Source organism: Oryctolagus cuniculus, chromosome 6 (assembly GCF_964237555.1).
Source record: "Oryctolagus cuniculus chromosome 6, mOryCun1.1, whole genome shotgun sequence".
Classification (NCBI taxonomy): domain Eukaryota; kingdom Metazoa; phylum Chordata; class Mammalia; order Lagomorpha; family Leporidae; genus Oryctolagus; species Oryctolagus cuniculus.
In genome coordinates, this window is record NC_091437.1 from 124,849,304 (window position 1) to 124,877,210 (window position 27,907).

The window sequence follows — 27,907 nt, forward strand, 5'->3', positions numbered from 1 at the left end:
CATCCCAATCCCTCCATATTGTGACGCAGCAGGTGTCCTGGTTGCTGCACTTCCAGTCTAGCTCATTGCTAATGTGCTTTGGGAAACAGCAGAAAATAGCCAAGTTTTTTGGACCCCTGTACTCATGTAGGAAACTCGGATAGAGTTCCAGGCTCTTGGCTAGAGCCTGGCCCATTTCTGGTCATTTCAAGTATTTGGGGAGTGAACCAGCAGATGAAAGATTCTCCGCCCCCAACTTTGCCTTTCAAATAAATAAACAAATCTTTTTAAAAATTACAAAAAGGATTTTGAAGACTACACTCTGTTATTGTCTAATATTACCTGTGATTTTGATTGCCTTTCCATTCTAAAAAGCTTTGTGTATTTTACACACACACACACACACACACACACAGTTTGTAGTCCATACATGTATCTACGCAGATAATGATGTCCATCATTTTCACAAAATTTATTTGCTCACCATATAAGTTTTATTGTAATGAAAATTGATTCCTAATAGTGATACTAAAAGTCTGGAAAACTTGGTGTAGGTCTTTGCATTTTGAGGCCTAATTTAGGCTTAGTCGTTATATTTATTTCTTTTTATGTAAAAATAAAAATTTCTCATAATGTCCTGAGATAAATAGTAGATTTAGAAGTTTTTCATGGGCTGGCGCCGCGGCTCACTAGGCTAATCCTCTTCCTGCGGCACTGGCACCCCGGGTTCTAGTCCCGGTCGGGGCGCTGGTTCTGTCCCGGTTGCTCCTCTTCCAGGCCAGCTCTCTGTTGTGGCCCGGGAAGGCATTGGAGGATGGCCCAAGTGCTTGGGCGCTGCACCCACATGGGAGACCAGGAGAAGCACCTGGCTCCTGGCTTCGGATTGGCACAGTGCCGGCAATGGTGGCCATTTGGGGAGTGAACCAACGGAAGGAAGACCTTTCTCTCTGTCTCTCTCTCTCACTGTCTAACTCTATCTGTCAAAAAAAAAAAAAAATGTTTTTCATGGAACACTCCACAAACTGAGGTTTTCTCTTACTCTTTTAAAAAAAGAAAGAAAATACTGAACGAGTATCTTTTTACAGATAAAGTGATGTATTTAAAAGATGAGTTTTAGTTTTATGTTATAATTGTACTATATGTGTTGTCCAGAGATGTAAGTTAATATGAAATACTTTGAAGAATCTTTGGTATTGCTGTTGGATATTTTGTGAATTGCAAACGGTTAGATTTCATAATTTGTTCAACTTTTTCTCCATTAGTTTTTTCAATTCGTGTTTTGCTACTCTTTTCCTATTGTAATCATCCAGTTTCTTTTGATTTTTTTTCATGTAATTTGAAATTTCCTTTTATTTTGCTTTCTAAAATATAGAAAAGTGGGATTATTTTATCAGAAATATGGATATGTTTATTCATTTTTAGGTTTTGAGTACTATGGTCATTTGACTTTTCTGTCTCAATATTTTTCTGTGTAAAGCATTCCACATTCAGTCAAACTGATCAACTCTTTGACACAATTTTGCTGCTTTATTTTTATGCTTTTACTCAGATATTGTTGTTACCCAGCCATTTTTACCCATATACTTCATCTTACCTATTAAAACCTATGTCTACAGAAACAATTCCGTCAAAATCTACCTTTTCTCTAATGACTTTCCCAACCTAATGTGTATGAAGCGATATTTATCTCACATCAGCCATTATTGCCAGTGAATCTTATTTTACCACTTCTTGTATCTATTTTATGTTCTTTACTTAATTATTTTACTTGCTCTACTTTGTGTTTTTTAACTGTTACTTTGTTGTTCAAGTTAACATAATGTTTCTACCTGGATTTCAAGGCTTTTTAGGTCTCTTTCTCATATTATCTGCCCTAGAATTTTCATTCATTTTATGTGATTAATAATTTTTTGTTTTTATTCTCTGTTAAGCAACATTGCGTTTCACCCCATGAGAAAATAGTTGTGTATTTAATGAATGGTAATGTTTTGATGTATTCAGTTGTATAATTATCATTGTCTTTGTAACTTTGATTTTAATCTTAGCTCTTCTACTTAATAGTAAGTTTTTGGGAAAGTTAGTCAATGTGTCTTTGCTTTAGATTTTTGTCTGTAATGTAGAAAATGATAATACCTTTTAGGGCAGTTATATGGATAAATGAGAAAATAGTGTTACAGCCCTTAACACAAATTACCTCTCAGTAAGCACTAATAATCCTTACCAATATTAGCATTATTTTATAGCACAGTGGAAGAAGTGTTGGGATCAGATGGACCATGCTTCTTGTATAACTATGGGCAGCTTTCTTTAACTCTCTAAAATCCAATTTTTGCCTTGATAAAATGAGAATAACAATATGAGAATTAAAGATTTTCTATATAGAGAAGTCCTGAAAAAGTTTATGGAAAATGTGTATCTTGAGACAGTTATTCATGATTTTCAAAATCTTTTGGACCAAAACGAACTTGTGTTTTAAATCCATTTTCCCATGAACTCTTGGTGTACTCTTGTGCATGCATGCATGTGTGTGTGTGTGTGTGTGTGTGTGTATACTTGTATGCATGTAGCTTATATAATAAATGTGCCCAGTGGAAGCCCTTCCTTAAAAAAAAAAAACATTTATATACTTAATTGAAAGGGAGAGTTACACACAGAGAGAAATCTTCCATCCCCTGGTTCGTTCCCCAAATGGCTGCAACAGCCAATGGTGGGCCAGGCCAAAGCCAGGAGCTTCTTCTTGGTCTCCCACATGGATGGCAGGGTGCCAAGCATTTGGGCAATCTTCTACTGCTTTCCCCGGGGCGTTAGTAGGGAGCTAGATCAGAAGTGGAGCAGCTTGGGCTTTAACCAATGCCTATATGGGATGCTGGCGTTGTAGGAGGCCACTTCACCTGCTATGCCACGGAGCCCCGTCCCCCCCATTTTTTAAATAAATGGCAGCTGCTGCTTCTGCTTCTGCCGCTGCTGCTGTTTTTTAGCCAGACCAGTTGCCTGTCTTTCTGCCTAACTTCTTCCCTTCCTGCCCTTCTTCCCTTTTTCCTCTTTGCTATATCCTTCCCTCCCTCCTTCCCTCCCTACCTCTTCTCTCCTTCCCTCCCTCCCTCCCTCCATCCATCTTTCTGTACCTCTGTGTGTCTGACAGGTTCGGGGACAACATCAGGAAGTCTGACTCCAGGAGTTGGCTTAATGCCTTCAGAATCCCACTTGTGGGGAAACTCTGACATGTTTTTCTGAGAGTCTATTACATTCAGAGTATGATATGAGTAAGTATACAGAAGTAAAAAAAGTATTAATCTGGGCAACAGATTTTGGCAGTATCAGTATGGGTTTCATAATACTAAGATATTTTATTAGCATTTACAGAAGTGTGCCACAAGAACACTTTAAATAAAATAGTCTTGATTGTGGTTGACGATAGTTTACTCACCATTAAATGTAATTAATGTATCTGATAGTAGTATAAAGTTAGTTGCTTATAAACTTACCTCCTGTACATGGAAAATATTACAACCATATGACAATGAAGCTGGTGAACCTAAATATTAATTATAGAATATTATAAATTACAAATTTTTTCTGGCTGAGCATTTGGCCTAGTGGTTAAGACAATGGTTAACATCCCAGGGCTATTGTGGAGGTGTAGCAAGTAAAGCCACCAGCTGCAATGCTGGCATCCCATATGGACACTGGATTATGTTCTGGCTGCTCCGCTTACCATCTTGCTCTCTTCTAATCTTCCCTGCCCGAGAAAGCATTGGAGGATGGCCCAGGTGCTTAAACCCATGAAACCACGTGGCAGACCCAGAAGACATTACTGGCTTTGGCCTGGCCCAGCCCTGGCTGTTGTGGCCATTTGGAGAGTGAACCAGTGGATGAAAGACCTTTCTCTGTGTCCATCTATCTTCTCTAACTCTGACTTTCAAATAAAGGAAAATAAATTAAAAAAAAAAAAGATGCCCATCCCATGTTAGCACCAAGTTCAATTCCAGCTTCCTGTGGACTTCAATACTGGGAAGCAGCAGGTGATGGCTCAGATAATTGGATCCCTGGTACCCATGTGGGAGACCTAGATTGAGCTTCTAGCCGTTGGCTTTGACCACAGGTCCCGCCATGGCCTTTGGTAGGCATTTGGAGAATGACCCAGTGAAAGGAATCACCATTCTGTGTCTCTCTCTTTCTGCCTCTCAAATAAATTAAAGCCACCTTTTTTTTTCACATAACCAACTATCAAAAGCCTTCAAATATTATTAATTAAATTGTTCTTTTTCTCTTGGACTAGAAAATGTTACAATTGGTAGCCACCCTGAAGGTTGGAGAATCTCACTTTAGTACACATCTAAATGGCCTCAGTGGTCTACCAGCCAATTATGAGAGGATATTAGCACCACCTTGTGGTGCCTGTTGTACCCTACCATTTATTTTAATGCCCTGTCATTACTATACATCTTGATAACCAGGAGAAAAAAACTAAGGAAGACCTCAATTTAAAAGTTATCTTTTGCAAGTATATGTAAGTTTTAATCATGGTACACTATGAGTTGTTTTGCCTTTTTATTCAGATTATCATTTTTTGCAAAGGCTTTCTCTTTAATTGTGAGGAAATGGATAATTTCAGTGGTGCTGAGAAATATTGTGTCTGAGTCAACACAACTCTTGGGTTCTATTTATATTGATTTCCTTTTCCTATTTGCCAATCACAATTTAGCTAACTTGCTTTAAAGGAACATGGACTGTAGAATGGCCAGCTGCTTAAACTTAGGATTTTAGTTCAAAATTAATAGATCTTGACGTTATTCTGACTCCAAGGTACTAGAAGTGCTGTCTTTGGGTTTTTAATCCTTAGTATAACAATAAACATGAAGTCAAAGCCTGCTATATCATTAGAGGATAGAAAATAATGTTAATAGAGGAAAGGTTGGGAAAAAAAGCCATGGGAACTAACATGGCTTCCAGTAAAACTTAAAATAATGGGGAGAAAGAAGACTTAGGGGACATGGGAAAAGGGGGTATTTGCTTGAATTATGTATTTTATAAATAGCCATCAGTGGAGAATAGGCAAGTGAGAACTTTTTGAGAGGATTATAGAATAAAGGTTATAAGTGTAGGTCTTTGTAGTCTAACAGACCTGGTTTTGAATGGTTCTCTGAGGTTATTAGCTTTTATGATCTTGGATATGTTGCTTCATTTTTCCTGGACTTGGTTTTAACATCTATAAAATGAGTTTAATGTATAACCTCGTCCTTAGATTGTTGTTAAAATTAATGAGATAAAGCCTAGGAAATGCTTAGAGTAATGCCTATCACATGAAAAATGCTGTTATTTTTATTTTGCAACCTGAAGGAAAATCATAAGAATCACAGTTCAGTTACTCTTTTTGCTTTTGTTTTGTTTTGTTTTTGGTATTTATTTTTTGTGTATTTTTTACATATAGATATGATAATAACCACCAATTAAGGTGTTAGCATTATGTCCCTCGCACATAGTTATGCTGGCTGGTCTCACTGTAATTACATGACCACTATCTTAAATGTGACCTTTTACTGCTTGCTGCTCATCATCCTTTTTTTCACTAGTCCATCTGTCATCTGCTTTCCTATCCCTGTTACTGGACATGTCCTCACTTTGGAGTAGAGCATTAGCATCATCTGGGAGCTTGTTAGAAATACATGTTCTCTGGCTATAGAATCACCATCTGCATTTTTTTTTTTTTTTGACAGGCAGAGTTAGACAGAGAGACAGAGAGAAAGGTCTTCCTTATGTTGGTTCACCTCCTAAATGGCTGCTCTGGCCGGCGCTCAGTGCTGATCTGAAGCCAGGAGCCAGGTGCTTCCTCCTGGTCTCCCATGCGGGTGCAGGGCCGAGGGACTTGGGCCATCCTCCACTGCACTCCCAGGACACAGCAGAGAGCTGAACTGGAAGAGGAGCAACCTGGACAGAATCCAGCACCCCAACTGGGACAGAATCTGACACCCCGACCTGGACTAGAACCCCGGGGTGCTGGCACTGCAGGCGGAGGATTAGCCTAGTGATCCGCAGTGCCGGCCACCATCTGCACTTAATAAGATCCCCCAGATGATTCAAATGTACATTAAACCACCATTTCTCAGTCGTTTGCCCTTTTAAACCCTCCTGCATTTTTTTTTTTTTGTTTCAGATTTTTATGTATTTATGTGAGAGGGAAAGTTATAGATAGAGGGAGAGACACAAATAGCTGCAGGAGCTGGGCCAATCCAGAGCCAGGAGCCAGTAGCTTCTTCCGGGTCTCCATGTGGGAGCAGGGGCCCAAGCACTTGGGCCATCTTCCATGGCTTTCCCAGTCAGAGATATGGATCAGAAGAGGAGCAGCCGGGACTCAAACCAGTGCTCATATGGGACAGCAGTGCCACAGGTGGAGGCTTAGTCCACTGTGCCACAGTGTTGGCCCTCTCTACCTCATTTTTAATTCTAGACTCACACCTATTTCATGGATGATGACTTTGATTCCTACTTCTCTGAAAATTCAAGCTTTGAAAAGAAATTCTTAAATACTCAGACAGTAACATTTATTTACTTTTCAGTATCTCTACCTTAACTGTTATAGAAGATTAGCCATATTCCTGTCCAAAAATTGTTTGCTATTCCTTTCCTTTCTTCTTGCTCAAGGTTTTCACTGAGATAAAGTTGAACTTATTTGCTTGCATCATCTGTATTTCCCGCTGTCCCAGACTATTCCTTGCAGCTATAAATATGCCAATTTTTCTCTTTCAAACAAATAATACAAAACTTTCCTTGAATCCCACTTTCTTCTCACCAGCTAACAAAACATTTATTTGCCTTCCTTGTATAAAAGTTTGTCAGAGGAATTGTCTATATAATTACTGCCTCCATTTGTTTTCCTGTTTCTAAACTCACCCTAGTCAGTTTTTTCTCCCCCTACTCCATTAAAACTGCACTTATCCAAATTACCATGGTGTAAACTTCGCTGTGTATCAGGGTATACAATGTCGTGCCGGTGGCCTGCAAAACCGCTTGACATGGCCCTGCCAAGGCAAGGCCACTGCAGGCTGGACTCAAAATTCAACCCTTCTATAGCAGGCTAATTTTTTTTTAAAGATTTATTTGTTTACTTGAAAGGTAGTGTAACAGAGAAAAAGGTCTTCCATCCACTGGTTCACTCCCCAAGTGGCTGCAATGGCCAGAGCTGGACTGATCTGAAGCCAGGATCCAGGAGCTTCTTCTGGGTCTCCCATGCAGGTGTAGGGCCCCAAGCACTCAGGCCATCTTCTGCTGCTTTCTCAGGCCATAGCAGATAGCTGCATTGGAAGAGGAACAACTGGGATATAGGATATTGGTGGAAGAAACTCAGATACCTGGACCATCATTCCCTGCCTTCCCAGGCACATTAGCAGGGAGCTGGATCAGAAGCAGAGCACACTGGACTTGAGCAACATTCTGATATGGAATGCCAGTGTCACAAGCTGTTGTGTTGCAACACTGTTTTCCCATATGTACTTTTAAAAATTAAATGTGACAAAATCACATATGTATCATAAAGTTATTTAACACACATGAAATTATTGATTCCTTTTTATTGCCATATAATATTACATTTCATAGATTTGCCATAAATTGTCAAATTTTTCTTGATAACAATTTGATTTATTTTCAGAATTTATCTATTAAAAATAAAGCTACCATGACCATTTGCGTAAATGTCTTTACATAGATATGTACTTTCATTTCTTCTTAATACATACCCAAAATGAAATGGCTACTTTGGCTATTCTTTAGTTTTTGTGTTACCATATGACTTGGGGGATCTGGTCTGGGACTTAGATTGTATTTTTTTGCACATCATTTTGAGAATAATCTATGTACTAATACTATTGACTCTTCTGATGTGTGATTACAGTGTATCTCCGTAATTGTTCAGGAATTGTTCTTATCAATATTTTGTACTTACAGTATACATCTTTAGTCAGACTTATTTCTCAAATTCTGTATTTTTGAAGTTAATGTAAATTGTAGGGGGCCAGTGTTGTGGTTCTGTGATTTAAGCCACCACCTGTGATGCTGGCATTCCATATTGCTGCATTGATTCCACTCCAGGCTGCTCTGCTTCTCATCCATCTTCCTGCTTGTGTGCCTGGGAGGTAACATATGTGGCCCAAGTACTTGGGCTCCTGCCACTCTCCTAAGAGACAGCAGTCTGAGTTCCTGGCTCCTGGTTTTGGCCTGGACCAGTCCCAGTCTTTGTTGGAATTTGGAGAGTGGCCCAGTGCAGGGAAGATACTCTCTCTGCCTCTTTCTGCCTTTCAGATAGGTAGATACATCTTTTTAAAATGTTGAGCTGAAATTCATATATAGTTATACATAACTTGATGATAAGAATAATTTCTGAAAACTTTCTTAGAAAATTTTATCATTGTCTGAGTATCATAGAGTATCTTACACAAACCTGGATTGGTACAGCTTATTGCATACCTGGGCTATATGATTTTATTATATGGTATCTCCTATTGCTTCTAGGGCCATGATGTACAAACAATACAAGATTAAATCAGTCTCGAGAAAAATGCAATAAAACGGGTAAACATAAAATAAATGAGGCAGATGCTGGCATTACATGGCATGTTTATTTATTTGAAGTTTAGAGGTAGATTTGAGGAGGGATACATATTCCTGGTCTACTGTTTAATTCCTCAAGTGCCCACAACAACTGGGGCAAGACTGGAACAAGAGCCAGTAGTTGGAAAATCATTCCAGATTTTCCGTATGGGTAGCAGGAAAACAATTAAGCTATCACTACTGACTCCAAAGGTCTGCATTGGAGTTAGGAGCCAGAGCCAGGAATTAAACTCAAGCATTGTAATATGGGCGTCTTAGCTTCTAAATGCCCACTCCTAAATGTTCTTATTCTGTAAGTAGGAGTACACTCCAAAATAATGATCAAAAATATAGTGAATATATAAACCAGTGACAGCCATTTAGGATAAGCATAATCAATTATGTACTGTCCATAATTTGTCCTTGCTATACGTTTATATGACTGGTACCACAATAGGTTTTTTTTACATCAGCATCAGTACACATATGTGAATAATGTATTGTGCCATGATGTTAAAATAACTGTTAGATATAGGAATTTTTCAGCTGTATTGTAAACTTACGGGAATACCACCATTTATGCATGCAGTCTGCAGTTGACTGAAACATCATTATGTCTGCATGATTAATAACAAAATAATCATTATAAAAATTTTAAACAAATATAGTGGTTTACATTATGTTGAGAATGTTGTGCACCTACCAACTCTATCTGGTCCTACAGCATTTTCTTCATCTCTAAAGGAAACTCCATACCTGTTAAATAATTACTCATCATCCCCCTTGCCCATAACAAGCACTAATGTCTGTTCTGGCTCTATGCACTTACCTGTTCTGGATGTGGAATCATATTATCAGTCTCTTTTTGTCTAACTTCTTCATGTATATAATGTTTTCAAGGTTCATCCCTGTTTTAACATGTATCAGTACTTCATTCCTTTTTTGGCCAAATAATACTCTGTTGTATGAATAGACCATGATTTTTTTTATGAGTCTCTTATGGATATTTGAACTGTTCTCACCTTTTGTCTTTTGTGAATAGTGCTGCATTTGGGTTCCTGTATTTCACATCTTTCCTGATATTTGTCATAACTGGCTTTTACTTTTTAATAGCTGTGATTTTGAAGTATTAATGGTTTTGGTTTATATTTCCCTAATTATTAATGATGTTGAACAGCTTTTCATGGGCTTGTTGGCATTTGTGTATCTTTTTTTCTTTCCTCCTTCTGTGGAACACTTGAGGAAGCTCTTTAGAAGACCTGTGGAACTGTCTCTTCTAAAGTGCCCTCTCCTCTTTTGTCCTCTATTCTGAGAACTCTGCACTTGAGTCTCCTTTACTTTCAGTTCCATCTTCTCGACTTTGGAAGTCCTTGATTGTCTATGGGTTCCTCTCTGCACCATGTCCCAGAGTGTCTGTCATGGCGGTAAAATGAAATGGTTTCAGGCTTCACTTCATTTGTTTTTCATATATCAGGGTTCAGTGTACCTTATTGAGTGATTTCCATAGCTTACAAAAGGTAAAATATATTGCAATATGTATTATATGTTATGTATAATTTTCCTATTACTTTATCTTGGTACAATGCAAAAACTTTTCCTCTTTGATGAAGAAAATAAGGCCCAGAGAGTGCCAAATTCAAATTAACCCTGCTGGGATGCCTATGCAGGATTCATCTCATCAGTCTGTATATCGTCACCGTCTTGGGGGTTAAATGTTTGAGCTTTGCACTCTACTGTGAAGAGGAGACTTCATGGAGGTTGGTGTGGGGAAATAATCAGTTGGTGTGCGTTGTCAGGAGTTGTGGACATTGATTATTCACCTAGGATTTCAGAATGAAATCCGAATCTCTTTTATGACTACTGGCAAAAAGTGAATAATCCTCAATAATGAAAATCACATGTTTTAAAACAAATAGACCAAGGAATACTTCATTTTAGTGATGTTTCATTTTTTCTTTATTTGTAATGGAAATATCTCTCCTTTTCAGAAATACTAAGAGAGTTTGTGAGACAGACTTTTTTCTTTTTAATTAAGGAGCATTCGATATTAGGAAAAAAATTTAAACCGTGCACAAAAGGGTCTTAACAGTACCATGTTCAAAAATGTAAATTTATATAAAAGTATGCCCTTGGTTAGTAAATAGACAGTGACATCTTTAGAGGTAAATGAGAACATGACTTCCAATTATTCTCAAATAGACTAAATGATTTGTGTTTTTTGTATGTGCAAGTAAAGCAGTTGGTTCCAAATTGTAAACAATTGGGTGATTTGTTTGACAGGTGTTTTAGAATTCCTTGTATTAGTTTTGCAGCTTTAAAGTTTTTAATTATGTTAAACAACAAAAAAAATCATTGTATCACAATCAGTTACTATACTGTCTCCTCTTTGTTAAGTGTGATGCTGCTTTTGTTTTGGCCTGTTCTGCATCCGTTTCTTCCTTATTTGATAATGGCTGTAAGTTATTAGATTAAAATAGGATGGTTCCGAGCCATAAGAATAAAGTGGAATTGATTTCATAGAGTAGTTCTAGAGTTTAGCATGTGACCTGAGCCTGGGAAATCGTGTTTTGTTTTTTGTTTTTTTGAAGTGGTGATCCCATGTACCAAGTCAGGTTGATTTCTATGATTTTTATTGGGGTTAATAAGAAAGGTAAACTATCATTGTGATTCCAAGAAAGTCAATTATAATCTGGAACCGTATTATGGCCATTTGCCCTATTTTAGGAAGCTTACCTGAGAAAAATGAAATGAATTTAAAGGAAAGAGAACCAAAGGGAGGACAACCTGAGTTAAGAGCACTATTTAATTCATAACATAAATTTAAAAATTTTTTTTCTTTTGAGAGGTAGAGAGAGACAGATATCGTCCATCTGCTGGCACACTTCCCAAATGCTCACAGCAACCTGGACTGAACCAGCTCAGAACTCAGTCTAGGTGCTGGTGCTGTGGTATAACGGGTAAAGCCACCATCTGCAGTTTTGGTATCCCATATGGGCATTGGTTCGAGTCCTGGCTGCTCCATTTCCAATCTAGCTCTCTGCTGTGTCCTGGGAAATCAGTGAAAGATGGCCCAAGTGCTTGGGCCCTTGCACCCACATGGGAGACCCAGAAGAAGCTCCTGGCTCCTGGCTTCGGACTGCTGCAGCTCCAGCAGTTGCAGCCAACTGGGGAGTGAACCAGCTGATGGAAGACCTCTCTCTTTCTCTGCCTCTTCTCTCTCTGTGTAACCCTGACTTCAAATAAATAAATAAATCTTAAAAAAAAAAAAAAGAAAAAAAAAAACAACTCTAGGACTAGGATCCTAAAGTACTTGAGCCATCTATTACCTGCTGCCTACCAGAGCATGCCATTGGCAGAAAGCTGAACTCAGAAGCAGAGCTGGGAGTTGAGCACAGGCACTACGATATGGGATGCAGGTTCATCCTCCAGTTGCCTTCAGTTGCCAGGAATGGGCTAGGCTGAGGCTGGGAGTAATAACTGAATCCCAGAACTCTCCCAAATGGGTAGCAAGAACCCAATTATTTGAGTCATCATTGCTACCTCCTAGGGCCCATTAGCATCTTAGTTGTTAGGCCATATGCCCACCACTCAAATGTTTTTAAATCCTGATTTGATCAGTATTTGGTGCTTTGTGCCGTTCTCTTGAAAATGCTGAAATAAGAGTTGCTATATGTCTTGATTCTTTTGCATCTTGACTATTCTTTTGACAATTCCTTAATTTCCTTTTCAGATTTCTCTTTTCTTTTGGTATTCTGTTTATAACCATCTCATATTCATGATGAACATGGTCCTTAAGTTATTTTTCACTTGGCTTTTTTTTGTAGCTATACTTAAATATATACATGCATGCACTAGATTTGTCATTTATTTTTTGTTATCATATTTGTTTAAGATTTATTTAAAGGCCAGCACCGCGGCTCACTAGGCTAAACCTCCACCTGTGGCGCCGGCACTCTGGGTTCTAGTCCCGGTCGGGGTGCTGGATTCTGTCCCGGTTGCTCCTCTTCCAGTCCAGCTCTCTGCTGTGGCCCAGGAAGGCAGTGGAGGATGGCCCAAGTGCTTGGGCCCTGTACCCACATGGGAGACCAGGAGGAAGCACCTGGCTCCTGGCTTTGAATTGCAGCGTGCCGGCCATAGCAGCCATTTGGGTGGTGAACCAACAGAAAGAAGACCTTTCTCTCTCTCTCTCGCTGTCTAACTCTGCCTGTCAAAAATAAATTATTTAAGATTTATATATCGATTTGAAAAAGCTTTTGGCCAGGAGCCAAAAACCAGTCATTAAGTTCTCACATGGGTGGCAGGGACCCAGTTACTCTAACTGTCATCTGCTGCCTCCCTGGGTATGCGTTGGCAGAAAGCTGGATCTGAAGCAGAGGAGCCAGAACAGAAGCCAAGCACTTGGATATAGGATACAGATATCCTAAAAACATGTTAAACACTGCCACAAGCAGTTGTTTCTTAATTTTCTTATTGTCTTCATGATTCTATATATTTTTTTTTTTGACAGGCAGAGTTAGACAACAAGAGAGAGAAAGGTCTTCCTTCCGTTATTTCACCCTCCAAATGGCCGCTATAGCTGGCACTGCGCCGATCTAAAGCCAGGAGCCAGGTGCTTCTCCTGGTCTCCCATGCAGGTGCAGGGCCCAAGCACTCGGGCCATCCTCCACTGCCTTCCCAGGCCACAGCAGAGAGCTAGACTGGAAGAGGAGCAACTTGGACTAAAACCCAGGGTGTTGGCATGGCAGGCGGAGGATTAGCCTAGTGAGCTGTGGTGCCGGCCAATTCTATAGTTTTGTTTTTTTAAGCCATTTTATACATAGTAGTTTTATATTCTGTATTCTAATACCTCCAACACTTGAAGGTCTAAATTTTTTTTAAAGATTTAATTTTATTTGAAAGTCAGAGTTACACAGAGCGAGGAGAGGCAGAGAGAGAGAGAGGTCTTCTATCCGCTGGTTTACTCCCCAGATGGCCGCAACAACCAGAGCTGTGCTGATCCGAAGCCAGGAGCTTCTTCTGGGTCTCCCATGGGTGCAGAGGCCCAAGGACTTGGGCCAACTTCTACTGCTCTCCCTGGCCATAGCAGAGAGCTACATGGGACGTGGAGCAGCGGGGTCTTTAACCGGTGCCCATATGGGATGCCCGCGCTTCAGGCCAAGGCATTAACCTGCCACGCACAGTGCTGGCCCCTGAAGGTCTAAATTTGTTGTTAATATTTCTGACTCCTTGGCGCTGGCCCAGTGGTACAGTGGTTTAAAGCCCTGGCCTGAAGCGTGGGCATCCCATATGGCCACCAGTTCTAGTCCTGGCTGCTCTTCTTGCGATCAGCGTAGCTCTGGCCATTGCGGCCATCTGGGGAGTGAACCAGCAGATGAAAGACCTCTCTCTCTGCCTCTGCCTCTCTCTGTAACTATGTCTTTTTAAAATAAAACAAATCTTTAAAAAAAGCAATGCTTTTAAAAAATATTTCTGACTCTTACAATGGCTTGCTTCTGTAGTGCTGACTGATGTTTTTGAGAAAACTGGATCTTACATGAAAATGAATTGAACGCATCTCAAAGGGAAAATTTTACTCTGCCTTTTCACTAGTTTAACTAGAGTTTTACTCTAGGAAAAAAAAAGCTAAGATTCGTGTGCCTTCCTTTTCTCTGTTCAAAGTTTCAGAATCTCAGTTACATTTTTTTTCAGGCAACTGAAATACTTTATAAATGTTCCTCCACCTGAGGCGCCAGCATCTCATATGGGCGCCGGTTCTGTCCCGGTTGCTCCTCTTCCAGTCCAGCTCTCTGCTGTGTCCTGGTAGGGCAGTGGAGGATGGCCCAGGTGCTTGGATCCCTGTACCTGCATGGGAGACCAGGAGGAAGCACGTGGCTCCTGGCTTCGGATCAGTGCAGCGTGCCAGCCGTAGCGGCCATTTGGGGAGTGAACCAACTGAAGGAAAACCTTTCTCTCTGTCTCTCCCTCTCACTGTCTAACTCTACCTGTCAAATAAAAAACAAATAAATAAATTTAAAAAATAAATAAATGTTCCATTCTCGAGGTAACTGTTTTCCTCATTTCACTAGTGATTTTGATGTTTACTTTTCATGTTTTTAAATAATCTTTTCTTTGTCTTTTTTGATCATTTTAGAGCATTATTTATTGACTTGTTATGATAGAAATGCTAATTGGCCATCTTTCAAGTCCAGCTTTTAGTCCTTAATCTTTTTCTATACATCTACTCTCAATATTTGATTGATCATTTTTTTTTTCAGAATTCAGAGTCCAGTTACAAATGCTATACATGATGTGTTATATCCTATGATAAGTTATCTTTTTTTCTTAAGTGACATTTTTTCCCTTTGTTTAATAATTATGTTTTGTTAATGTTTTCCTTTTTTTTTGTTCTAAGATTTATTTATTTATTTGAAAGGTAGAGTTACAGGGAGAGAGAGGGACAGACAGAGAGATTTTCCATCCTCTGGTTCACTCCCCAAATTATTGCAATTGTCAGAGCTTGTCTGGTCTGAAGTCAGGAGCCAGAAGCTTACTCCGGGTCTCCCACGTGGGTGTCAGGGACCCTGGAACTTGGGCCATCTTCCCACTGCTTTCCCAGGTACATTAGCAGGGCATTGAATGGGAAGTGGAGCAGCCGGGACTTGAAAGTGGTGCTTGTAGGAGATGCCAGCATGGCAGGTGGTGGCTTTATCCCCTATACCTTTTTGTTGGCCCCAATAAGTTTTCCTTTTACTTGCCACTACGTTCTTGTAATTCTGGAGATTCGTGTTATTTTTTTTCCATGTTGGATACTTTGTTTCTGGATCCAAACAAGCTTTCTTGGTGTGATTACATTTTTAGTAGAACATGCCCTTGTTAATCACATTATTTGTTATCCTTTTTATTTAGGTGATTTTAGGTGTAAAACAAGTTACAAGTTTTACATTGAGCTCATATAAATGGAAGAAATTCATGGAAATTTAGTTCTAATTCTTGTTTCATGTTTCTATGTGGATTTTAGAAAAATCTTTTAAACTTTAAGATTGAAATATATATTCTTGAATTAAAATTTTTTTACACTCTAGTTGTATTTGCTTCATCTTTTAAAATCAAAAGGCCTTAGTAAATAATTTTTATGTGTGCAGGATAGAAGAAATTGTTATAAAGTTAGAACAATACAAAATAAATATTGCTTTATATTATATTTACATTATGATAAGATAATAATGTTATATCTTCTAATAGAGTTACTAAAATTGGTTGAAAATTGGATATAATTTTAAGAAAGTCCTAGTCTCCTAATTTAGTGTAGCATTTTAAACCTTTATTTTGTATACTTGTGATGCTTGAAAAGTAGAAGAATTTAGGTTCTTATGGAAAATTTGCAATCTTTGAAGGTAAAAAAAAATTTAAATGTAACAAATTTTAAATCTTTGTTTTTAGGTGCGGTACTTCTTTGTAATGTACAAGGATTGGCAGTTAATATTGACCCAGTCTTATACACATGGCTTATTTATCTGCCTCAGAAACGAACAAGCCGACATATGCCACAGGTGAGAAATTTTTACAATTCTTTTTTAAAGATTATTTAATTATTTGAAAGAGTTAGGGAGAGGCAGAGAGAGAGAAGTCTTCCATTTGTCAGGACCCGAACCGATGCCCACATGGCATGCTGGCATTGTAGGAAGCAGCTTTACCCTCTATGCCACAGCGCCAGCTCAATAATTTTTTTTCTCAATGAGTAAATGTTTTCTCAGTCATTTAATAGAGTTAAATTGTCTTTTCATTGCCTCTCTCTTTTTGTTTTTCTTTTTAAGATTTATTTTATTCATTTGAAAGGCAGTTACAGAGAAAGAGGGAGAGAGAGAAAGAGACAGGTCTTCTGTCTGCTGGTTCACTCCTCACGTGGCCGCAACTACCAGAGAGGGGCCAGGCCAAAGCCAAGAGCCAGGAGCTTTGAGTCTCCCACGTGAGTGGCATGGGCCCAGAGACTTGGGCCATTTTCTGCTGCTTTCCCAGGTGCATTGCCAGGGTGCTGACTGGGAAGTGGAGTAGCCAAAAATAAAACCGGCGCTCATGTGGGATAGCAGCACTGCAGGTGGCAGCTTAGTCTACTGTGCCACAATGCTGGCCCATTGCTTCTCCTTTTACAGCTACATCAGAATTTCTCTGTCTCCTTTTCAGTCCCTGTAAAAATTCTGTTCGTCAATTTCCATACAAGAAAAAATGGATCAAAAAATTTCTTTGTCTATTAAGTGGAGTTTGTGTACAGTTGCTTGCAATGGAGAAAGTTTATAGAGGACTATAATGGCAGTACTTTTGCTTGTGTGGTTTCCCTTTATAATATTAGATTTCTGTTTTCACAGTAGATGTTGGGTTTTGTTTTTATTATCACTGTGTTTCTCCTTTATCTTTGAATGCCTAATCCTAGCATTGGGATGGTTGATGCAGAAAGGTTTAGATATATTTTGCTTAAAAATGTGTAAATTACAAAGCGAGTAGTGGTGATTGTGGTTTCTAGAATGCTTAAATGGAATTCTCTGTCAGGACAGTTAAATATAATTCTGACAGTTTTATCATTCTCAGTTTAAAGATGAGGACACTAATGCTTACTGAGATTTACTTACCTACAGTAACACAACTAGTAGATGGTAGAACTACAAATTTTGAAACCATATTCCATACTGATTATAATTTTGCATTATTCTGTTTTTAATAGTTTTGTATCTTCTTTATGAAGTGACATAATAGTTGGTAGCTGAAAAGTAATTATTTTATATTATCTAAGAATTTAAAAAGGGAAATGTACATTGTAGGGAACATCATTTAAAGGCTTTTCTTTACTTTCTCTTAGTTTCATTTGAAATTTCTGCTCTCATTCCATTTTTTCTTTTAACAAGTTGTAACAGAATATAAGACTTTATGCCTGACACCAGATCTACAGAAATAAAACGTTTTTATTGAGAATATCCCTCCTAGATGTATTAAGTGTATTTGAGAATATTAAGGATTATAGTAATGCCATTTTTTTTTCAAGATTTATTTATTTATTTATTTGAAAGAGTTACAGAAAGAATGGGTGATGGGGGAGGAGAGGGAGAGGTGGGGAGGGGAGAGAGAGAGAGAGAGAGAGAGAGAGAGAGAGAGAGAGAGAGAATGAATGAATGAGAATGAATAAGAATCTTCCATTCATCGATTCACTCTCTAAATGGCTGCAGTGGTCAGGGCTGAGGGAGATTGAAGCCAGGAGGCAGGAGCTTCACCTGGGTCTCCTATGTATGTGGGTGGCAGGGGCCCAAGGACTTCAGCCATCTTCTGCTGTTTTTTGCAAGCCATTAGGAGGGAGTTGGATCAGAAGTAGAGCACACAGGACACAAAAAAAGCACTCATATGGTGTTGCAGGTAGCTGCTTTATCTACTGCCCCATCATGCCAGCCCCAGTAATGCCATTTTTGGTAATTGTGAAGTGTATTGCAAATATTTGTCCAGGGTTATATAAAAACAAAAAAGAGAACTCGTTCTCACAAGCAGAGTTATGTGTGTGAGACAACTGTTAATAAGCTGAAAATCATAGGAGTAAATGAGGGAACGATTTCTTAGTCTGAACTGTTTGAGCAAAGACAAAGAAGATGAAAGAACAAGACAAGAAAGACACCTTCATCCATTCTAGACTGGATTCAAGTGGTCTTACAGAGATTGGTAGAAATCAGTTCATAAAGGCTTTTGTATATTCTGCTAGGTATTTGACTTTTATCTTGTGGGATATGAGGAACTTTAGAAAAGTGACATAATAGACCTAGATTTTAGGAAGTTTTGCTCTAGTAAAATGTAAACTATGTGTGATAGAGAAGTTAAGGCTATTGGCAGGAACCCAGAAAACTTTTCATTCTAAATTTTTATTTTCATTGCAAATTCTTATTCTTAGTTATGACTTTCAGTAAAGGTCAAATTAAGTGTTCCAGCCCCTTAATTAAGTAAATTAGATATGCTCTTATTGGTACCAAGTGCATTCAAGATATTAGTTTTAAATTTTATTATATTTGTATTATAACTTTTAAAATTAAATTCATATTTTCTAAATTAAAAGCAGTAGTTTTATTTTTATGTAATCTAACACAATCCCACTTATTCAGTTACAAATAATATTATAGTAAGCATTTTCACAGAATATTTTTCATATTATGTTCAAACAGATTATTTTCAGAAGTATAATTAGTATCTTTGAGCTATACTTTGGCAATTTTAAAGCATTATTTTAGGACTTTTGTTATATTGCCAAATTGCTTCCTAATTGGTTTACAGTTTACATTTTCTTTTTTTTTAATTTTTATTTATTTGAGAGCTAGAGTTATAGACAGTGAGAGGGAGAGGCAGAGAGAAAGGTTTTCCGTCTGTCGGTTCACTCCCCAAATGGCCACAATGTCCAGAACTACACCGATCCGAAGCCAGGAGCCAGGTGCTTCCTCCCAGTCTCCCATGTGGGTGCAGGGGTCCAAGGACTTGGGCCATCCTCCACTGCCTTCCCAGGCCACAGCAGAGAGCTGGATTGGAAATGGAGCAGCCGGGACTAGAACCTGCACCCATATGGGATGCCAGCACAGCAGGCAGAGTATTAACCTACTGTGCCAGGGCACCAGCCCCCTACAGTTCACATTTTCACCAGCAATTTAGAATGTTACTATTTCACTACAATTCAGCAATATTGAAAAATGGACTTAAAAATCCCCTTTAGGGGATGGATGTCATAAGATACTTTTTGAATCACCTACATCCCATACTGGAGTATCTGAGTTCAAGTCCCAACTCCACTCTTCCTTCCAACTTTCTGCTAGGAGGGAGCATGTGATGTCTCAATTAGTTGAGTCCTAACCACCCAGATGAGATACCTGGATTGAGGTTCTGTCTACTGTTCCCAGCCTCAGCCTGGCCTTGCCTCACTGGGAGTAAACCTCTCTCACCTCTCAGAAATACTGCTTCTTGAGTTCTTTTTTTTTTTTTTTTTTTTAGTAGAAGATTAAGCTTGTGATTATAAAGTAAATTCAAAACATGTGTCATCACAAAAATTAAAATAAGGAAGGAAGGAGGAGGGGGATGGTAAGTATCATGCTCTTTTTAAAAAAGAAAGATTTATTTATTTATTTGAAAGTCAGAGGTAAAGAGTGGGAGAGAGGGAGGGAGAAAGAGAGCAAGAGAGACAGAGACAGTCTTCCACTTGCCGATTCACTCCTCAGATGTCTGCAGCAGCCAGTGCTGGGCGAGGCTGAAGCCAGGAGCCAGGAGCCAGGAGCTTTATTTGGGTCTCTCATGTGAGTGGAATGGGCCTAAATACTGGGACATCTTGTGCTGCTTTCGCAGGCCATTAACAGGGAGCTGTGTTGGAAGTGGAGCAGCTGGGACATGAACTGGCACCCATATCAGATGTCAGCATTGCAGCCAACAGCTTTACCCTCTGTGCCACAGTGCCAGCCTCCATTATGCTCTTAAAACTTTATTGATGTATTACATGAAATCAGTTCTGTTTATGTAATAAAAATATTTCAAAGGAATATAAAAATATAGACTTTTAAATATTTATTTGAAAGGCAGAGTTATAGAGTGGGGGAGAGGACAGAGGAAGAGAGTAGGATTATTCAATCTATGTTTCTTCTGCTAGTTCACTCCCCAAATGCCTGCAAGCACCAGTTCTGGGCCATACCAAAGTCTGGATCCTGGAGCTCATTCTTGGTCTCCCATGCAGGTAGCATGAACCCAAGTACTTGAGCCGTCACCTGCTGCCTCCCAGGATGCATGTCAGCAGGAAGGTGAAATCTGAAGCAGAGCTTAGCTTGAACCCAGGCGCTCTGATATGGGATGCAAGCATCCCGAATGGTATTTTAACTTCTATGCCAAATGCATATTCCTATATTTTGATGTTTTATACTGCAGTGGCCTATTTCCAGAATAGTGGAGGGAATAACTGGTCTTACTCCTTCTCAGTATCTCTTCATGCCTGACATGCACCATCTGTATTAGCAGTCATTCAACAAATATTTTTGAGGATTTCTTTGGTACCATTTTAGGTATTTTGAATATTGCTATGAATACAACCTACAAGAGCCTTGCTTTCATTTTAGAAAGAGTTTGTGATTTGCCACTTAATGGATTTTTACTATGTGAAAATATAGGCACAGAAAGAAAGCTTTTGTTTATTCTTGGATGATGCCTTTGCCACAGCTTCATTAATCTCATCTTTCATTCACTGTGCTTGAATTCAGTATCACACTGTGCAGCACACATGTTTTCTGTCATTACTCTTGATGTATTAATATGAATCCTGAAGTTTGTTTTAACTTATTAAAGTGCTTGATTGTATTATCTGTAAAAATTTTGGTTGTAGTGGTGTTGAGAATAACATCTGACTCCACTGCAGCCTGGCCAGACCATGCCAGCTTCTCTATCTGATCCTGCAATATTACAGTTATCATCTGTTGTTTCCCCAGCTGCAATTTCCTTCTCAATTTGTGGCTAAAACCCAACATTTGATGATTGTTTTCCATTCAGTTCAACATTGATCTTTGATACTATAGCAAACTTAAAAATACCTTTGTTTTTTATTTTGCCAAAAATCTGACAAGATTGTATTGGGTATCATCATCAGCAACATCAGATGTTATTTCAGAGAATAAAGATGAAACAGCTGCTTTATTGTCCAGCTCAGCACTCCTGCACTCAATATAGGATCATAATGTTTTCCAGCTTTTTGTAACTATAGATATTTTTATGTATTTTCTGTATGTGCTTTGAATATAAGTTTGTCAGACAAAATATAGAGATTTTCAGTATTTTAAAATATTGGAATGTCCATGTTACCATGGAAATTATCACTTTAGAAAAGTATGCTCCTAAAAATATTGTTTGATAAGAATAACTCTAGGGGCCAGTGCTGTGGCACAGTGGATTAACGCCCTGGCCTGAAGCGCCAGCATCCCATATGGGCGTCGGTTCTAGTCCCAGTTGCTCCTCTTCTGATCCAGCTCTCTGCTATGGTCTGGGAAAGCAGTGGAAGATGGCGCAAGTCCTTGGGCCCCTACACCCATGTGAGAGACCCGGAAGAAGCTCCTGGCTCCTGGCTTATGGCTTCGGGTTGGTGCAGCTCTGGCCATTGTGGCCAGTTGGGGAGTGAACCATTGGATGGAAGCCCTCTCTCTCTCTGCATCTCCTCTCTGTGTAACTCTGACTTTCAAATAAATAAATAAATATTTAAAAAAAGACAATAACTTTCTTTTTTCTAGGAATCCTAATTTTCATAGAGTATTTTAATTTTGATTTACTCTTTTTGTATTATCCTTACACTTCTTACTAAAATTTATGTTAGCTGAGTACTTCTAGTCTGTCTCTTAGTTTTCCCACAGTGGTCAACCACAGTGTGAAAATGTAAGTGAACAATTGCAGAAATAATTTCATGACTTGTACTTTAAGAAGTTTTGTAATAGTTCTGTTTTATTAGTTATTGTTCATGTTTTACTGTGTCTAATTTATAAATTAAATTGCATCATAAATATTTGTATTTAGGAAAATCAGTACGGTCATCCATCAGTGTCCATGGAGGATTGATTCTAAGGCCTATATCAAAATTTGCATAAGGTCAAGTTGCTTACATAAAATGACATAGTGTTGGCATATAACTTATATACATCTTCCCATATACTTCACATCAACTCTAGGTTACTTAAAATACCTAACACACTGTAAATACTACATACATAGTTGTTAGTCTATATTTTGGCAGGGGGGAATAATGACAAGAACACAAGTTTGTACATGGTCAGTATGGACAAAATTGTTTTTCAATGTTTACATTCAGGATTGGTTGACTCTTATGTGTGGAACCCATTTGATGTGTGTCGGGGGGTTAGTACTACCTTTGGTTTTAGACATCCACTGGGAGTCTTGGACCTTACCTGCTATGGATAAGGGGACACTCCTGGATGTTAGAGAAGGAGCGGGGAGGTGGAGGCAGGTTGGAAGAGACAGATTAATTTAAATCAATAAAGCCTCAACTTGTGAAGGATTGTGTTCAGTTATGACATGTTTAACTTTCAGTTTTTTCAAATATGTCAGTAATTCAGTTATCCTTTCTGGCTCTTTCCAGCAGCCTGTGGTAGCTGTTCCTCTTGTTATGCCAATTAATAGAAGGAAAGAAGATGAGGTGTCTGTTGGAAGTGCACCCTTGGCAAAGCAGCAGTCGTATCAGGCCTCTGAATATGCCAGCAGTCCTATAAAAACGAAAACAGTAACAGGTATGTAAGGATCTGTTATTTTACTGAACCTTGACTAACAAGTTATCCTGTCATAGTTTCTTGAGTGCCAGCTAATGGCACATAACTCTTGAGCTGGTGACAAAGTACTTTATTACCCACAACATTAGCAATAATCAGAGTACTCACATTTCTTTGTATTACTTCCCAGCTTAATTCCCACAGGGTAACATAAAAAAGGCTGGGTGACAACTATATATGGTGGAACTCTGAATGGAACCCTGAGTTTAAGGAACCTGAATTTTTTATACTGGATAGAGAGGATGCTTAACCTTTCCTTTAGAGGGATACCTTTTGTCTACTTTGGAAGCTTGTAACTAGGTTGCCCATGTTCAGAAGGCTAGTGGTAACTGTCTTCTGAGGCTTTTCACTACATAAATGTCCTTGAAAACACAATTGGGATTAAAGGTAGTCACTGCCTGTACTTGAAAGATATGTAGTAACACAGGAGACCCATTAAGAAGTGACTCCCAATATAACATGTTCAGCCTTAAATGAATTTGAAAACCATAACATAGTGTGTCTCAATCTTCTTATTTTGTTTTTCTCTCACATTGTTAGCTAGGTCATCTATGCAAATATGAAATATATCTTCCTTAAAATGACTTTATTTACCTTTGTGTAGTAAAACTAATTTGTAATTTCACTTAAGTGGTATTTTTCCTTTAACCTCAGCTTTTTATGTTTTATGGTTTCTATAGATGATAATCTAGTTTTCATTAGATCTTCAGCTTCCTTTCTTTCTTCCTTTTTTTTTTTTTTTTTGACAGGCAGAGTGGATAGTGAGAGAGAGAGAGGCAGAGTGGATAGTGAGAGAGAGAGACAGAGAGAAAGGTCTTCCTTTTGCCGTTGGTTCACCCTCCAATGGCCGCCACAGCTGGCGCGCTGCAGCTGGTGCACCGCGCTGATCCGAAGCCAGGAGCCAGGTGCTTCTCCTGGTCTCCCATGGGGTGCAGGGCCCAAGCACTTGGGCCATCCTCCACTGCACTCCCGGGCCACAGCAGAGAGCTGGACTGGAAGAGGAGCAACCGGGAAAGAATCCAGCACCCCAAGCGGGACTAGAACCTGGTGTGCCGGTGCCGCTAGGTGAAGGATTAGCCTATTGAGCCGCCGCACTGGCCAGCTTTATTTCTTTTTTTTTTCTTTTTCTTTTTTTTTTTGACAGGCAGAGTGGACAGAGAGAGAGACAGAGAGAAAGGTCTTCCTTTGCCGTTGATTCACCCTCCAATGGCCGCCGTGGCTGGTGCGCTGTGGCCGGCGCACTGCGCTGATCCGATGGCAGGAGCCAGGTGCTTCTCCTGGTCTCCCATGGGGTGCAGGGCCCAAGGACTTGGCCCGTCCTCCACTGCACTCCCTGGCCACAGCAGAGAGCTGGCCTGGAAGAGGGGCAACCGGGACAGAATCCGGAGCCCCGACAGGGACTAGAACCCGGTGTGCCGGCGCCGTGAGGCGGAGGATTAGCCTAGTGAGCCGCGGCGCCAAGCTTTATTTCTTATAATCAGATTTTTCCTACCATATTGATAATGATTTAATGTTTGCAATAAGTTAAAACAATTTATAGCATATCTGTTGTGTATAAGACTTTTAAGTAAAATTGAGGACAGAAATGTAAGACATCGTTCCTACTTTTAAAAAGTTTAATATATGATTGTATACACAAGAAAGTTCAGATGAACTTTTGTGATAGGAGAGAGCTTCCATCCAGTAGTTCATTCCTCAGATGCCCAGAATGGCTTGGGGTAGGCCAGGGCCAGTGTTGAGAGGCAGCCTAGAATGCAGTCAGCAGCATCTCCCAGGTGGGTAGCAGAAATCCAGATACCTGAGCCATTACTGGATCATTGACAGGAGGTGAGATTCTGAAGCCAGAGCTAGGAACCAAACCCAGGTACTCTGCTGTGGGAGACAGACACATTAACCACTAGGTTAAATGCTCACTCCATCATTTGTGGTGAAAGGAAGAGATAGTATCACTTTCTTATCAGACTTAATAAGAGAATGATGAAATAAATTTCTGTGAAATTTTACATATAAGTATTATTGGTCTATATTTCTTTTCCAAAAATATGATATTTTATTTATTGTGGGGAATTATTAACTTCTACCTAACCATATCCACAACCTTTTTATTGTGTTGAGATTTTCTTTATCAATGGACAAGAATGCATATGCTTAGTTTTGTGTCATAGACAGATTATCTGTAACTTGTGCTGAGTTTTGATTATAAAATTAGATATTTTTTATTTAGATATCATGCTAAGGTTTTTCAGACTTTAGTTTTCTTGATTGGGTAATTTACATACAGTTTTATAAATGAAACTTTAATAAAATAACTGTCCACTGGTAAAAGTACATTTGTATTATATGCATATAAACCACATTTTGATCCCTTATTTATCATTTACATCTGTTCTTTAAATCACACTTGATAATTTGTTTAAAATAATTATTCAGAAGGATTAATTATGGCAGGAAATGTTTTGGGGGCAGGAAATTCTTATAATGTAAATGAAAATACATGATACAGAGCTGTGTAAAATGTGATCATTAATTTTGAAATTCATCTGTGTGTGTGGAAAGTTTTATATATAAATTCACATGTGATTCACATCAATTCACAAATGCTATCAAATATATGAAAATTCCTTTGTTTTATTATGCTTTATATGTCCTTTTAAGAAATTAATATTTCTAACTAAAATGAACAATAAAACCTGAAAACAAATAGCACCTTGATTTTTGTTTCAAATTACAAATATGAACCATAGTTCTTTGCCCTAGAGTTGAAAATAATTGTTTTTAATATTTATTCATTTGAAAAGCATAAAGAGAAAGTGAGACAGAGAATCCCCTGCTTCTGACTTATTCCCCATCTTCCCACAACAGTGACAGACAATGGACAAATCCAGGAGCTAGGAACTCAGTCTGAGTCTCCAATGTGGGTGGAAGGGACCCAACTACTTGAGCCATTACTTGCTGCTTCTTAGGGAGCAATTGGGAGTGGAACAGGACTGGAACCTAGGAACTCCAAAATGGGACGCAAACATCTCTAGCAGTATCTTAACTGCTTCACCGGACACTCACCCTGTTAATTCCCCCTTTTTGTCCTTAGTGTTTCCCCATTTTTAGAAACCTGACATATGCTGTAACTACTCTTATAGATAAGGACATCAATATTCTACCAAATATAGATTATTACCCATGTTGACATAAAAATTAACATCTGTAAAACTAATGCCTCTTCTTTGGGATCTGTAAGCATTTACAGAAAGTAAAAAGTCCTGAGCATAACATTTATTTTTTATGTATTACATGTCACATATGTATATATGTATATATATGTATATGATATATATCTTTCCTTCTCAGGTGCCTGTGGAACTTGGGGGTAGTGTTCTTTTGTTTGTGATAATAATCTGTGCTAAACATTTTCTTAGAATTAAGTTTCACAAGTTGTTTTAGTTTTAAATATACAGTCTCTTTTTTAAATAAAAAACATGTTTATTTCTTTAAATTTGTACATACATTTAAATGTAATATTGCTTTAAACATCATTTGTCTTGAGTCATAAGTCACAATTAATAGTCTTTTTATACATGTAAGCATTATTTTTGTTTTCTAAGCTTCTTAAGAATTTTTAGATATACAATTCAGCAGTGTTAAGTATATTACCATTATTATATGCATCTTTATTTTTAATTGCATTTTACAATGGCGAGATACTAGTGTTGATTTTATGCTTGGATTCTTATTAAAATTCTTATTTTTATATTCAGTACATGTGATTCAATGTTTATCTTAAGTTCATGCCTAACAAATTATATGTGTAGTGGTTTTGCTGCATGAAGTCCAAGACTTGCTCATTCTGCACTGTCTCTGATTTTTCTTTTTCATTATTCAACACGAATCAGACCTTTTCCTCCTCCAATCTCAATTAGTATTAAGTAGCTGACTGCAGGGAGAATATGTGCTTGATGGCAAAGAATGTGTTTACAAAAAAATAGCACTGTTTCAGTGACAGTTATGTAGGTCAGGGCGAGCCAGAATAAAAGCATGCTCCTCATGAAGACAATGTATTATCATAAAATTCTAAATCATTTACTAGAGAATCTGTATATATATATTCACACACTTTAAAATACGAAATCACTAACAGCTATCCTATGTTTTGAAATATTATGAACCTTAATTTAGAACTCTTGGTGTAGTATTTTATAATGGAAAAGTAAATTTTTTTAAAGAGTTATTTATTTGAAAGTCAGAGAAAGAGAGAGAGAGAAATGGTCAAACAGATCTTCCATCCGCTGATTTACTCCCAAAATGACCACAATGGCTGGAGCTGGGCTGATCTGAAGCCAGGATCCAGGAGCTTCTTCCAGGCCTTGCAAGTGGGTACTTGGGCCATCTTCTGCTGCTTTCCCAGGTGCATTAACAGGGAGCTGTATTGGAAGTGGAGCAGCTGGAACTTGAAACAGCACCCATGTGGAATGCTGGCATTGAAGGCTACAGCTTTACCCACTATACCACAGAGCTGGTCCTGAGAAGTTAAACTTTTAAAAGCAGGATAAGAAGGGTTAGCATTGTGGCACAGTGGGGTAAGCCACTGCTTTTGATATTGGCATTGTGTGTCTTGGTGCCAATTCAAGTTTTGGCTGGTCTGCTTCTGATCTAGCTTCATGCTGATGTACCTGGAAAGGCAGCAGAAAATGGTCCAAGTACTTGGGCCCCTACCACCCATTTGGGAGACCAAGATGGAGTTCTTTGCTTCTAGCTTATGCCTGGCCTAGACCTGGCTTCTTTGGCCATTTGGGTAGCCTACCAACAGGTGGAAGATACCTCTTGCTCTGTCTCCATGTGTCTGTCTGTCTCTTTCTGCTGTTCCACCTTTCAAATATGTAAATTTTTTAAAATAAAAAGGTGGGTCATAAATGATAATTCTGTAAAAAATACAAATAACTATTTATCTTAATGTTTATTCTGAATGAAACAGCATTAAGTACGTAGTGAAAATAATAGAAGTCTTTCATAGTCTGATTACTACCTAGATAATAATGAAGATGAGATAATGATTT

General features: G+C 38.6%; 1 protein-coding gene across 20 annotated transcripts in view; it reads left to right on the plus strand.

Annotated features, from left to right (window-relative positions):
• Positions 1-27,907, plus strand: part of VPS13B (vacuolar protein sorting 13 homolog B) — a 778,478-nt gene that overhangs the window by 278,264 nt on the left and 472,307 nt on the right. For 14 of the 20 annotated variants that reach the window (XR_011389260.1, XR_011389259.1, XM_051844655.2 and 11 more), the window contains 2 exons: positions 15,985-16,094; positions 22,673-22,820. Coding sequence is in view for 16 of the 20 variants with exons in the window: in XM_051844655.2 (XP_051700615.2) it covers positions 15,985-16,094; positions 22,673-22,820 (258 nt within the window). In the remaining 4 variants the exon portion in view is untranslated. Of the gene's footprint in view, positions 1-15,984; positions 16,095-22,672; positions 22,821-27,907 lie in introns of those variants that run through there. The other 6 variants (XM_070075348.1, XM_051844657.2, XM_070075349.1 and 3 more) reach the window with 3 other exon arrangements.